The sequence below is a fragment of the Ammospiza nelsoni genome, chromosome 26 (genome assembly GCF_027579445.1).
Source record: "Ammospiza nelsoni isolate bAmmNel1 chromosome 26, bAmmNel1.pri, whole genome shotgun sequence".
NCBI classification, from domain to species: Eukaryota; Metazoa; Chordata; class Aves; order Passeriformes; family Passerellidae; genus Ammospiza; species Ammospiza nelsoni.
In genome coordinates, this window is record NC_080658.1 from 2,467,794 (window position 1) to 2,481,854 (window position 14,061).

The window sequence follows — 14,061 nt, forward strand, 5'->3', positions numbered from 1 at the left end:
GCGCCCCCTGGCGGGCGCGGTACCGGAGCGGGGGGGGGGGGGGCGGCGGAGGCCGCGCGCGCGCCGTTCCCGTGGTGCCCCGCGGCCAAGATGGCGGACCGGCGGCGGCAGCGCGCCTCGCAGGACAGCGAGGACAGCGAGGGCTCGGCGGCCTCCGACAGCGCCGGCTCCGCTCCCGGTTCCCCCCGTTCCGCCCGCTCCCGCTCGGCATCCGGATCCCGCTCCCGTTCCCGGTCCGGCTCGCCCCGGTTGTCTCACCGCCCGCCGCGCGGCGCCGCGGGGGCCCTCGGGGCTGGGCCGCGGGGCCGCGGGGCTGAGAGCGCCGGTGGGGCCGGGGGGAAGAGCGCGGCCGAGTCGGAGTGTGTGAGTGAGGGGCTGGGGGGGCTCGGGAACGGGGGCTCGGGGGGCGGAGTGTGACCGGGGGATGGCGGGGGGCTTGGGGACACTGAGGAGCCTGGGTATAGTGGGGAGCTTGGGGACACTGAGCACCTTGGAGATGTCGGGGGGCTTGGGGACACTGAGGAGCCTGGGTATGGTGGGGGGTTTGGGGACACTGAGCATCTTGGAGATGGCGGGGGGCTTGGGGACACTGAGCACCCTGGGGATGGCGGGGGGTTTGGAGACATTGAGGAGCCTGGGGATGGCGGGGGGTTTGGGGACATTGAGGAGCCTGGGGATGGCTGGGGGTTTGGGGACATTGAGGAGCCTGGGGATGGCTGGGGGTTTGGGGACACCGAGCACCCTGGGGAGGGTGAGGGGTTTGGGGACATTGAGGAGCCTGGGGATGGTGGGGGGCTTGGGGACACCGAGCACCCTGGGGATGGCGGGGGACTTGGGGACATTGAGGAGCCTGGGGATGGCAGGGGGTTTGGGGACATTGAGGACCGAGTGCAGGGAGGGGCTGAGAGAGGGGTTCTGGTCTCCATGGAGGTCCCTGGGGAGGAGTGAGAGACCTGGGGGGCTCTGCTGTTGGGGGCACTGATATTGGGACCTGCAGGGTGTGGGGACAAAGTGAAGGGTGGAGAGCTGGGGGAGCGCCAGTCTGGGGAATTGGGGGAATGGCTGAACCCCCCCCCCAAAATGTGTGGGGAAGAGCTGGGCTGGAGCAGCCCCCCAGGAGCAGACTTTGCTCTGACTCCCTGTGGCTGGATCTCCTCAGTCTGAGATCCTGTCCTGTTCTTGGGGTGCTGTCCCTGCTCTTGGGGTCTCTGCAGCAAGGGCAGGTGGGGGGTGGGTGCTGCTCTCTCCCCCCACTGTGCAGTTCTGCTTTGCAGTTCACATCCAGGTGCAATTCCCTCCTGGTTTGGGTTCTGCTGCTGGTTATTTCCAGCTCTTTCCTGTTTTAGCTTCCAGGGCTGGTTATTTCCAGCTCCCCCTGACTCCCTGGGTGTTTTTCTCTGGTGGTTTTGGGTTTGTCTTGTCACCTTGGTCGGGTTGTTTGTGCTCTGGGGTTGTCGTTTCTGCACAGTTGGGTTGATCTTTGTCTTCATGCTGGAATCGTGGAATGGTTTGGTTTGAAAGGAGCCTCAAAGCTCATCCAGTTCCACCTTCTACCAATTTCCACTATCCCAGTTTAATCCAAGCCCTGTCCAACCTGCCCTTGGACACTTCCAAGGATGGGGCAGCCACAGCTTCTCTGGGCAGCAGTTTTACTGATCACTTTTCCTTCTCTGACCTGTTGGCTTCTTCCAGCCCCTTCCCTGAGCTGAGCCTCTGTTTGTTATTCCCTGTTCTTGCCCTTTCCCTGGCTCTTGGTTGCCAGGGGAGGGATCCTGGCTCCCCTGTCACTGTCTCTCTGTTCCCTGGAGACCCCCAACACCAACAGGCTGTGCTTTGCTCTCCATCTTCCCTGCTGTAGCTGCTCTAGAAAGTTCTTGGAGCCTTAGAAAGACTCCAGTTTGTTTCTTCTTGGTCACTGGAGCTGAACTTCCATGGGTGGACGCAATAGGGTCAGGGTCAGACCTTGCTGTTATCATGTGTGGGATCATGGGATGCTGGGTGTTAGGAAAAATGGACATTAGGACAAAAGAACAGCTGTTAGGAAAAGGTATTAGGGTAGTAGATACTAAGAAAATATGTTCTGAGGGAATTTTCCTTCATGGAAGAGGTGGTCAGGCACTGGCCCAGGCTGCCCAATTCCCTGAAGTGTACAAAAAGTGTGGATGTGGTTTAGTGGTGACATGGGGCTGGTGTTTGTTGAAGGTTGGACTTGGTCTTAAAGATCTTTTCCAATCTAAACAATTCCATTATTCTGTGGTTTTGTGAATCCATGATTCCATGTTGCTAGGACCTGGCTGCTGCCCTCCCCTGCTTTAACACCCCTCACTTTTCTCTCTCTGCAGGAAAGTGAGGATGGCATCGAAGGAGATGGTGAGTGATAGCTCTTGGGCAGGGTTGTTTGTGTGCAAAAAAAAGTAAAAACCAGACAAAAAACAGCTTTTCAAACAATCCTGTGATTGTTGCTATGCCCAATATTGTAACAGCAGGCAAGTGTGGGGTACAGGGACAGTGTCCCAAAGTCTTCCCTGCTCCCATAGCTGGCTGTGGCATTGATCCAGGGTGCTGCTGGCATCCAAATTCCCTTTGGGAAGGGTTTGGTCGCATGGCAGGGGAGCCATGTCCAGCCCTGCCCTGACCCCACTCCTCTCCCTCCCCACAGCCGTGCTCTCTGACTACGAAAGCGCCGAGGACTCGGAGGTAAGGCTGACCCCTGTCCTGCTGAGCCCCTGATTCCCATGGAATTTCATTTGTGCCCTTGGATCCCTTCCCTCTGTCTCCTGAGGAAATTTCCTCCCCCACTCCCAGCCCCTGGCACTGGGACCAGTGTCACTGTGCTGCTGGGGAGGGTGCAGGGCCAGTGTGTGCAAGGGAAAAACTCTCCTGGCTCTTCTCACACTGGGAACTGGATTTGCCACGGCCAAGAAGGGCGTGGGAGGAGTGTGGAATGCTTGTTGGGTTTTAATTAGTTGGAATTCAAAAGCAAAGTGGTGGCTGGGAGCATCCCAGGGGCTTCCCTGTGTTCTGAGGGAGCAGCTGGAGGGGGAATGCACTTTGGGAATTAGGGGGTGCTGAAGGAATCCCATCCCACCCGTGCCTGGGGGGCTGCAGGTTCCCCTGGATTTTTAGGTCAGAACTCTGTAAAGTTTGAGATTTACAAGGAGTTTAGAGAAGTTCTGGTGTCTAAGAATTATAGTGAAAGCTTTCTTGAGATTTACAAGGAGTTTAGAGAAGTTCTGGTGTCTAAGAGTTACAGTGAAGGCTTTCTAAGGAAAATCCATCTGTGTTTTGGGAATCTTGAGGGAAACAGTGGCTAGAGACCATCCAAACCACCAGGCAGAGGAAATCCAAGTTGTTTATTTGGGAATTAATCTATGGCATTAACAAAGAAGGAGCACTGCATGCTGCAGAAGTGTTGGGGCAGCTCCCAGAGCTCTTCCAGCCTGGAATCCCGCGTGGAGGCTCCCAGTGGCAGCGGGGTTGTTGCATCACTGCCTTGCCAGGATGACTCTGTTCCTGTACCTAAAAATAATGCCCAGCCTGGGCTTCCCCAGCGTAAACACCGGGAGCAGGCGATGTGCAAGGGCTGTGTTGAAAGAGGAAAATGGAGCAGGGTTTGGTTAATCACCCCGAGCTATTTTTAGTTGGGCTCCAGCCTCCGGAGGCTCCTGGGGGTGAAACCAGGTCATGCTCCTGAGCAGAGTGAGTCAGCTGAGGAACTCCAGGGAATTTGGAAACGTGGCCCTGGCTGGATCCGGGCCCTCAGTGTGGAGGGAAGGGCCTGAGATCACCGGTGTTCCCAGTCTGCAGGAGCCTTTTTGTAGTGGTGGGATGTCACGTCTTTGTTGGGCAGCTGATCCCAGCTCCATTCCAGTAAACCTCTTGAATCCTCCCTCTTTAGAGAGGTTGGGTTTAACCTTTGCTTTTCCTGTAAAAACATGGGGATAGGAAGAATTTTAGGAGCTAATCATCTGCTCTGGAAGAGTCATGTCTAACAGCTGGAGCAGGGATCTAACTCCACAGCTGAGGGAATTTCTGGGCAATCTATTGCCGGATCTGACTCCAGATTTGGGGAGATTCCTGGCAGATCTGTTGGTAACGGAGCACGTTTGAGTCACTGGGTGTCTCCCAGGCAGAGGAAGAGGATTACAGCGAGGAAGAAAGCTCCAAGGTGGAGCTGAAGCAGGACAGCAACGATTCCTGCGAGTCAGCAGCCAGAGGAGAGAAGGGCAGTGAGAAGGTGGATGCCAAGGGAGCGGTGACGGGCGAGCGGCAGAGCGGGGACGGGCAGGTGGGTGTCCCACGGCTCCGGGCTGGGGGCTGGCAGCAGGACTGCTGCAGTGGTGAGAGCTCCCTGCTTCTGACAGGAGAGCACCGAGCCTGTGGAGAAGAAGGTTGGGAAGAAGGTTCCCAAGCACCTGGATGACGATGAGGATCGCAAGAACCCGGCGTACATCCCGCGCAAGGGGCTCTTCTTTGAGCACGACCTCCGAGGGCAGACGCAGGAGGAGGAGGTCAGGTATGTGAGTGTCCCCCTGGGGCTCTGGGAGGGACAGGCCAGCTTCCAGGCCAGCTTTGGCAGCAGGGCTCCTTCCTTCAGTGGGAAGGTCGGTGCTTGTTACCTGCCAGGACACTTTAGATCTTTATTTTGAAGGAGAGATGCACAAGACCTACAAAAAAAGCCTTGTGGGAGGCAGCAGTGACTTGCAGCTGCTTTTCCCAAATAGCAGAGGGTCACCAGCAGCAGCTGGGCAGGAGGAGTGGGAGGAACTGGGAAGGTCTGTGCTTGTTACCTGCCAGGACACTTCAAATCTTTATTTTGAAGGAGAGATGCACAAAACCCACCAAAAAAGCCTTGTGGCAGGCAGCAGTGACTCTTGCAGCTGCTTTTCCCAAATAGCAGAGGGTTACCAGCAGCTGCTGGCCAGGAGGAGTGGGAGGAAGGAGGGATGCTGCTTCCTGTGCATTCCCTGCCCCAGGAATGCTCAGGCTCTGTGTGGAACTGCTCAAAACTACCACATCATGACCTTACAGCCCCTTGCTCCTCCCTGTGTCCCTTTTCCAGGCCCAAGGGTCGTCAGCGGAAGCTGTGGAAGGACGAGGGGCGCTGGGAACACGACAAGTTCCGTGAGGATGAGCAGGCCCCCAAGACCAGGCAGGAGCTGATTGCTCTGTATGGGTATGACATCCGCTCAGCCCACAACCCTGATGACATCAAACCCCGCAGGATGCGCAAGCCACGGTGAGCCCCGGGGTCACACCAGGGCCTGGGTTGTCCTGGGGAGAGGGAACAGGTCTGGGGATGCAAAGAGGGAAAGCTCTGTCACGTGGAACCACATTCCTGGGGTTTCTGGATGTGCATACTGGGAAGGTGTTCCCTAACACAAGTGATTCTTCCCACCCAGGGGTTTCTTCCTAATGAGTTGTTCTGTTTTTCTCCCTCAGCTTTGGCAGTCCCCCTCAGCGAGACCCCAACTGGTCCAATGAGAGGCCCCCCAAGCCCCCAAGGCACCAGGGTGCCAAGAGCCCCTCGGCTCCCCCACGCTCCTACAACAGCCGCAGCTCTGGCAGCGCTGGCAGGATGCCCAATGCCAGGAACTACCCCAGGATGGGGGGCTACAAGGACACACGTCCAGGCTACCGAGCCTCAGAGGCCACTGTGCTGCACAGGAACGGGGAACAAGCCAAGCAGGAGGGTGGCTACCGTGGGAAGCACGCAGAGCAGAGCCCATCGAGGGACACGTCCCCTGAGCTGGAGGTGGGACACGTCCATGGCAGCCCTGGGAAGGAGGAGGGAGCTCTGGAAAACCAAGCCACGGGTGCTGACGCTGTGCAGCCACCACCGGACAGACCAGTGGAGAAGAAATCTTATTCCCGGGCAAGAAGGACCAGAGTCAAGGCTGGGGAGGCAGGGAAGCTGGCAGAGGAGGTGCCTGCTTCTGAGGGGCTGGCTCCTGTGATTCCAAAAGCCATGCCAGCTGAGAGCTCCCCCACGGCAGCCAAGAGCAACTGGGAGTCACCAGTGGAATCCAGCGTGGATGGACTTGAGCAGGAGATGACCCAGATGAACCTGACAGAGCAGAACTGGAGCCCGGGGCAGTCCCAGTTCATCCCACCCCGGGAGCTGAGGGGTAAGTGGGAGCAGCCTCCTGCTTTTCCAGCAGCCCAGGGCCTCCTATCTGTGCAGTTGGTCAGAGCTGAGCTGTTTCTGTGCAAGCTCTGTCCCAGGGTGGGTGCAGAGTGGTGGTTTCTGCTGAGAAAGTGCTGCAGTATGGATAAAACAGCAGAGAAAAAGGGAAATTAAACATTTTCGTGTAGGTGAATGGAATCAGGGCTGGGAAGGATAGAAGGGATCCTTTCACTGTGATGTGAATCACAAGACTGACCCCTGCTGCAGGGGAGCACAAGATAAGGATCAATAACTGGGCTCTGTGGTGTCCTGCTCAGAGCAGAAAGGAACTTCTTCCTGTTTATCAGCTCATTTCCTGGCACTGGGGTTTGGTTACCAACAGCCAAGGCCTGGCAAGGATTGGCAAATCCCTTTGTGCCTGGGAGGAGGGAGAGACATGGGACAGAGTAACTCTGGTGCCAGCTGAGGACAGTTCCAGTTGCACATCCACAGAGAGGTCATCCAGGTATAATTATCCCTTTGCAGAATTAGAGTCTGTGCTGGGAAGTGTTAGAATGCTTCCCGAGGGAGTAAAACTGGAGCAAGGAGAGGGAAGTGATTTGCTGCTTTCATAAATGTCTGTGAGGTTGAGGTCATGGAACCAGAAGTCATTTGGTACTGGTGGCACTGTGAAGTTTGTGAGAACAGACCCCTGGATGGGCTGGAAATGTCCAAAGTTCAAAAGTACTGAGATTGTCTGGTTTAGGGATTTTTTTTTTAATGCACAAAAATGAAGCATCTTCCCAAATTTCCCCCAGGCCAGCTCTTGGCTGCAGGTACATGATCATGTTCTGCTGTGAGAGGGATGATGACTCTGCTGTCCCTTTTTGTCCCTTGCAGAGGAGGGAGGAGTTATTCTGGGAATCATTTGGCCCCCATCTGTCCATTCTATATCCCTCTGTCAGTGATCCATGAACACTTCCAGTGTTTGTTTTATCCATTTTCCCTCCCTTGGAATCACCTGTGATCACCTTGGCACTGTGGTTTTAAGCCATGGTTTCAAATTCACTTTGCTGTGGATTCATTTTGCTGTTGGAATCCAAAGGAGCCTGGGATAAAAGTGTTTACACCCTGCAGAGGTTTAAACTGCAGCTTCAGATTCCACATGGATCCTTGATCCACCTGGAAGAGATCTGTGTCTCAGCAGACACTGAGCTCAGAGCAGTTCCAAGCAGTGGATTTAGTTTTGAAACAGGATTTAGACATTGCTAAATGCCTGAAATGAATGAATGTGCAGCGACAAAACAGCCTCTAATTTATCCCTGAATATTTCAAATCACTGGGGCCATGAAGTCCAAAGGTTCCATGTCATGGGAGAGGGATCTGAGCTGCAGCCACGCCCCCGGGTGAGGCAGCTCCAGCCTGGGAACCAGCACAAACCCCAGTAATGAGCAGTGTGTTCCTTCCTCAGGTATTCCCAACCATGTGCACGTGGGAGCTGGGCCAGCACCGCAGTTTAACCGGATGGAGGAGATGGTAACGCCTGATCCCCGAGCGTGACTGCACACGGGCTCTCATTCCCTTGGGGCTGTGCTAATTACAGGCTCATTCTGGGGGTGTTTGGGGGTGACCCAGGGGAGGTTTGGGTGTCAGGGGTGCCCCACAGCCCCCCTGATCCCTGCACTCTCACAGGCAGTGCCAGGGGGGCGTGTGAAGCGCTACTCATCGCAGAGACAGAGACCCCCCGTGCCGGAGCCTGCGCCCCCCATGCACATCAGCATCGTGGAAGGGCACTACTATGACCCACGTGAGTGTTTCCTTCCTGCTCCTGTGGCTCCCTGTGATCCCTGCTCCATGTCAGCAATTGGAGGAAGGATCTCCCCATTTCTCTCAGGGCTGGGACTTTATCTTCTCTTTTGTTTGTTGTGTCTTCTCATACAGTGTCTCAGAGGCAGCTGGGAGCCTGCCTGGTTGTGTTAAAACCCATGGAATTATCCTCAGTGTTACCCCCTCTCTGTGCCAGGGCTCTTAGGACGTCCCAATTCTTCCTGAGAATTGGGATTAAAATTGAACTTTAAATCAGGTCTTTGACATTTGAGCATGGGGAGAACAGGACTGGGGATGGATTAGGAATTCCCTCCAGCATTTAAAGTGTTAGAGAAGAAATTCCCCGAGTATTTTCCTGCTTTCTAAAGGGAGTAGGAGGCTTTTCTTCAGGGACCATGTCCCATCTGTGAGCCCTGGAGCCTCTGTGTGCTGTGGAAGCCCTCGGGGCAGGCTGGGCTGTGTGTGCCCGGCTGCAGGGGAATGAAATTCCACAGAGCTTTTCCTCACAGCCTGTCATGTGTTGTTGCAGTACAATTCCAGGGACCAATCTACGCCCACGGTGAGAACCCAGCCCCGCTGCCGCCCCAAGGGATGATTGTGCAGCCGGAGATGCACCTCCCTCATCCAGGTGAGGAGCCAGTGGGACACCCCTGGACCTGGGCAACAGAGAACTCTGCTCTCCCACAGCCTCCATCACAGAGAGGAATCCATTTTCCTTAATTTCTACAACATGGAAGAGACCTGCTCCCTCCTGCAGTGAGGCTGAACCAGTATCAGTTTTAATGAAAGAAAAAATAGATATTTCTGGAGCTTCCATGCAGTGCAGGACAAGGGGAGCTGAATCTTTGGCAGCTCCCAGCTGGATGTTTGCAGGTCTCTGTGGGGCCTCAGCAGGCTGGGCCGCTCCCTTCCGTGGGCACTGGGCTGGTTCCTCACTCCCTGGCCCTGTAGCTCAGGAAAAAGCAGAACTGGGAGCTGTCTAACATGTTCTCTGCTTGCCCACACAAATTGTTTCCTGCAGTGGAGTTGCCGTGGGGCCACCTCTGGTTCCGCTGAATCCGGAACTGGGGAGGGGGCTGTGCTCTGCTGCTCTGCGTCCCTCCCCAGCAGGGAGCAGAGCGTGCTCCTTCCTGCTGCTACCCAGGGATGCTCTTTTTTGGCTCACCTGCAGGTTTACACCCCCACCAGACGCCCCCAGCCATGGCAAACCCCGGCCTGTACCCCCCAGCAGTGTCCATGCCCCCGGGGCAGCCCCCGCCGCAGCAGCTGCTCACTCCGACTTACTTCTCTGCCCCTGGAGTGATGAATTTCGGCAATCCTGGCTACCCCTACCCCCCTGGAGCTCTGCCTCCTCCGCCCCCTCCTCATCTCTATTCCAACACTCAGGTAAGCCGGGTGTGCTGTGGCTCCTCCCCAGGCAGGAGCAGGTGGGATGGTGTGGGATGTGAGGTGTTCCTGGGAGAGGATGTGCAAAGGCTGCTGGAATCCCAGAAAAGATTGTTCTCATGGCTCCCTGAGTGTGGCAGGCACTGGGTGAAATCCTGTCCTGGGGGGTGTGGAGCAGGCCCTCCAGGGCCCTGCTGAGCCAAGGATCCCTTGGGAATGGCTTTGGAGGTCAGTTCTGTTGGAGATGGAGGCTGGGAACTGGCTGGTGTGAGCAGCATGGGGATGGATTTTCATGCTCCATAGCCCAGCTTGGTATCTAAGGTCACTGCTAGGCTGTGAGGGGGCAGATTGGATTGGGTCCCTGAGGAGGCAGATCCTGTAGGAGCATGGATCAGGTTTCTGTGAGGAGGCAGATCAAATCAGATCCCTTAGGAGTCAGATTGGATTGGGTCCTTGAGGAGGCAGATCAGACCAGATTCTGTAGGGACATGGGTCAGATTCCTGTGAGGAGGCAGATTAGATCCCTGAGGAGGCAGATGGACCTAATCCCACAGGAGACAGATCAGACCAGATCCTTGAAAAGGCAGATGAGGCCAGAGCAGACCAGATCCTGGTGCTGTGGTTGGAGCAGAGCCTACAGGCTGTGACTGGAGCAGGGCTGACACGCTGTGGAAGGCTGGAGAGCTGCATGCTTCCATGAGCTGCCAGCCATCCCTACCCTTCCCACTGCTCCAGCCCATCCCAGCAGGATCTCACCTTGCTTTGAGGGCATTTTCCCCTGAGGCTGCAGGGCTGGATGTGCAGGGCAGCTGTGTCCAGGCAGAAAAGCTGCTGTTGGGAAGTTCAGGGATTCCATGGACCGCAGGGGTCCTGTCCCTGCTGGAGTTGGGGGGGACATTGGTGAGGGGTGGGCACACACAAGTGGCTTCGGAGGCTGATGTCTGGGGGGCACAGCCCCTCTTGGCTCTGGCTGGGGGCAGCTGTCCAGCCCCAGTGGGTGCCAGGAGGGGCTCACAGGGCCCCCCAGCCCGGAGCTCTGACCCTGCTGCTCCTGCAGGCGCAGTCCCAGGTCTATGGGGGGGTCACCTACTACAACACTGTCCAGCAGCAGGTGCAGCCCAAGCCCTCCCCGCCCCGCCGGACGTCCCAGCCTGTGACCATCAAGCCACCCCCTCCAGAGGTACCATCCCCTCACCTTTGCTCCTTGTGTGTGTGTGTGAGATGTCACTGGTGTGTGTGTGTGTGTGTGTGGGGCTGCAGTTTCCTCTCCCATCCCCCCAAAAAAATAACCTTGTTCTTTTGTAAGGGGGAATCTTAAACTGTCTCATCTCTGACCTGTCCCAAACCTCAGCTTCTCGTTGCAGGTGGTAAGCAGGGCTCCAGTTAATTTGAGTTACTTAAATCTTTAAAACTAAAACCACGTAAAAAGTAAGTCTGAAGTTGACTCTTTTTTATTTTATTTGTTCAGGGTAGAAAACAGGACGATTTTGAGAGGGAAAAATCCAGCCCTGGCTGGAGGAGCTAGGAGGCAGGAAGGATAAACACTGAGAACTCAGCAGATAATTCAGGCAGTAGAGTTTAAAGTTTTTCAGGATGCCAGTGCTTCCCTGTGCTGGGAATGATCTCCTTGCTCCAGTGCTGTGAGCTGTGCATGTGTGAGCGTGCTGGAATGCCATGTGTGTTTTTGGTTTCCCTTTCCATATCTCCTTCATGTATGGCAGTCAAGCAAGCCCAGACCCGGGCAGGCATGTGCTGGTGGGTTCCTGTACATGGGGAGGGCTAAGGAGCAAATTGTCTGATGGAGAGGCCCTGGAAAGGCCTCGTGATGGAAAAATCTGGAATCATGAGGAGAGGTTGGCACAGGGGGGCTGGTTGTGCCCAGAGAGGTGGGTGGGGGGGTTGCTGTCAAGACCCAGCCATAGCACTGTCTCCCCCATGTAGGGGTTTGGGGGGCTCTAAACCTCTGCTGCTCTTCCCTCTTTCCCCCTTCCCAGGACAGCAAAGGTGAAAAATCAAAGGAGAGGAGCAACACGTAGGGACACAGCCCCAGGAATCCCAGCACCAGACTCAGCCCCTGGGCAAGGAGGAAAGCTGCTCCTTGGAATGGCTCCTTCCCTGCGTGGAGGTGAGGCAGCAGGATGAGCCACCTGCACTGTGCTCAGGACCAGGCACTTCCCCCATGGCCTGAGCTGTGCCTTCCCAAAATCCATCTTGCTGCTGCCCGCTCCCCTTCTCCCCCGTGCTGGGGCCGCCAAAGAACCAACCCCTGAGTCGGTCCTTGGCCACAAGTTCTCCCAACTTCTCCCCGTTACTAAATGTTCCCCGCTCCCTCCTGGGATGTCCAACTCCGCTGGCTTGATCGTGGTCTCTGTTTTTATTTAAGGAATGAAGCAGCTCCTTCAGTAAAGCTGATTTGTTTCTTTTGGGTATCTCGTTTTTATTTGTTTGGGTAAGCAGCAGTGACATCGCCCCTACCTCAGTTTATTCTTCTTTTCAATTCTCTTCAATTAGCAAGTTGGTTTCTGCCACTTTTGGAGCAGGGGAAGGGCAATGGAGCCGTGGGAAGCTGTCAGGAATGCACTGCCTGGGCAGAACCACTTAACTTAGGAGCTCCTCCTGATTCTTTTCCCAACAAAACTGTTGGTAACTGGTGTGTGTGAGCTCTCAGGTGGGAGACCACAGGGTGACCCCCATCCCTGCCACCCCCAGCAGCACAAGGGGATGTTTCCATCCTTCCTCTGCCAAATCCACAGAGAGAGGGGGAGGTTTGTGGGCACCCAGCACCCCGACGCTGCCCGAGCAGCCCAGCCAGCACCCAAACCAGCTCAGCAGGGCCAGGTTTGCTCCCAGCACTTGGGTGTTGCTGCTGGGGCTGTGGAGGGTGTTGGAACCCGCCCCAACGCACCGGGCTGGGCTTTGGCCTCACAAGGAAGCACCTCAGCCCTGCTCCAGCTCCTGCCTCGCTTCCCCACAGCAGCCTTGTGTCCCCTGTGGGATTGCTGTCCCCATGGGGTGACTGTCACCACGACAGCTGTGCCACTCTGTCCTGGCTGGCTCTGTGTGCCACAGCGCTGCCGCTCCGCATCCCACATCCTGCATCCCTCCGGCCCCGCTCGGGCTTGGCCACGTCCTCGCAGCCGTTTGCAAATTGCATTAGGAAACTTGGCAGGGCCGGCTGCTGATTCCTGCCCGTTCCTGCCGGTTCCTGCTGCTCTCCCGAGCACGTGCCGGGACGCCGTGGGGACGCGCCAGCTGCCGGCTGAGGGGACGTCACCGAGCGAGAGGTGGCTCGGCCACTCTGTCCCCATCTGTGGCCAGGACAAGGGACAGCACCCACCTGCTCATTCTCTGTGTGGGTCCCTCATCCATGCCTGGCTCTCCAGCAGAAATTCCTTCTTTGTGTGATGGTTGTGACTCCGTGACCTTTTGTGTCTTGTTTCAGCCACCAATCCCCTCATCTTATAGATGTCATTGATTACACAACTGAAATCCTGGATCTTATACCTCCATCCCAAGGTTTTGGTGTTATTTGGATTCTAATCCTGTGGGATGCACATTTAACAGCGTTGTAGGAAGCAGACAGCTCTTGTGTGTCCTTCCTGGGGCTGAGACTCACAGGGACAGCATCCACCTGAGCTTCCCTGGCAGGACCAGTGCCACCTCTGCTGTCTCCCAGGAGTGCTCCCTCCTTAGGCACCATTCTCCCTTCCCAGGAGCCGCTCTGCTCTTCCTGGGTACAGCTCTGCCCTTCTCAGGAGCTCACAGTGGGACTGAAATTGCAGCTCTGCTGTGCCTGGCACCAGCCACCCTCACTCCCACATCCCTGAAAGCAGCTGCCACCCATCCCCAGCCCAGCCCTGCCCTGGGAGCAGGGCTGGAGGGAGCCCCTTGTCTCTCTGGGGGCTGGAGGGAGCTCCCTGTCTGTCTGGGGGCTAATGTGAGCCCCCTCCTCTCCCCCAGCCTCCCTGGCTCACGGGGAAGGACCAACTGTTGTGTTGGTGGTGTGGGAGCTGCCGCCCGCGTGTTGGTGCCGTGCTGCCTCCGCAGCCTCCTGCCAGTCCCCTGCCCACGCCAAGCAGAGTTGGGGGGCTCACACCCCACTCCTGTTACACCCTGATCCTGTGGATGGAGCATCACTGTGAGTTCTGCCCTCCTGCAGCCAGGGATGCTGGTGGGCCCTGCCTGTGCCATGGTGCAAGGGCAGGGGGGACCCCAGCATCCCCCTTTGTATCCTACTCCCTTTTTCCCTTCAGGTCTCCCCACTGTCTGCCCACATTGCTTTACTACCCCGTCCCTCCCCAGTGCCACTGCCTCAGTTTCCCTCCCTGGCAGCACAGTCTGAGCACAGTCCAGGATTTGGCTCAGCCCTCCACAGGAACCTCATGGAGGAGCTGCTCCAATCTCGTGGTGCTTCTCCCCTTCCCCAAATGCCTGAGTCCCTTCTCGCAGCGCTGCAGCTGGGAAGTGGGTTAAAGCGCTGGCTTGGGGAGGGATTTTTCCCGGGGTGTAATTTTTCCCTCCTACACACGGTCTGTTTTGAGCAGTGCCTGGAGGCTTCGCACCCCCGGCTCGCTGCCGGGGCGGGGGAATGCGCTGGCTGCCAAGCCAGGGAAGCGCCCGCTCCAGATCCCAGCTCGTTAGGAGAAATAACAGCAAATTAATTAAGCCAATAGTTCCCTCTGCGCCAGCAGTGCCCCCATCCCTGCCGACACGGGGAGAGGGGATGGGACAGGCTGGATCTG

The 14,061-nt window shown here is 56.7% G+C and overlaps 1 protein-coding gene across 4 annotated transcripts; it reads left to right on the top strand.

The window, feature by feature from the left end:
• The first annotated feature begins 90 nt into the window (after positions 1 to 90).
• On the top strand, positions 91 to 11,748 carry CASC3 (CASC3 exon junction complex subunit). Of its 4 annotated transcripts, none has more exons than XM_059489321.1 (14): positions 91 to 363; positions 2,343 to 2,370; positions 2,660 to 2,697; positions 4,130 to 4,288; positions 4,365 to 4,516; positions 5,063 to 5,239; positions 5,443 to 6,128; positions 7,578 to 7,642; positions 7,799 to 7,913; positions 8,463 to 8,561; positions 9,105 to 9,319; positions 10,377 to 10,499; positions 10,671 to 10,747; positions 11,314 to 11,748. In XM_059489321.1, the coding sequence occupies exons 1-13, from the start codon at positions 91 to 93 to the stop codon at positions 10,704 to 10,706; spliced, it is 2,166 nt and encodes a 721-aa protein (XP_059345304.1). In that variant the 3' UTR covers positions 10,707 to 10,747; positions 11,314 to 11,748. The 4 variants fall into 4 exon arrangements, with proteins under 4 accessions (XP_059345304.1, XP_059345302.1, XP_059345303.1 ...); XM_059489319.1 differs by having other exon boundaries at positions 10,684 to 10,747; XM_059489320.1 differs by lacking the exon at positions 10,671 to 10,747.
• Positions 11,749 to 14,061: the final 2,313 nt, after the last annotated feature.

Excerpts from the sequence above, each read along its gene's own strand:
- CASC3 (XM_059489319.1), top strand. The coding sequence starts at position 91 with ATGGCGGACCGGCGGCGGCAGCGCGCCTCGCAGGACAGCGAGGACAGC. Across the intron at positions 364-2,342 it reads GCGCGGCCGAGTCGGAGTGT|GAAAGTGAGGATGGCATCGA; the intron begins GTGAGTGAGGGG and ends CTCTCTCTGCAG. Across the intron at positions 2,371-2,659 it reads GGATGGCATCGAAGGAGATG|CCGTGCTCTCTGACTACGAA; the intron begins GTGAGTGATAGC and ends CCCTCCCCACAG.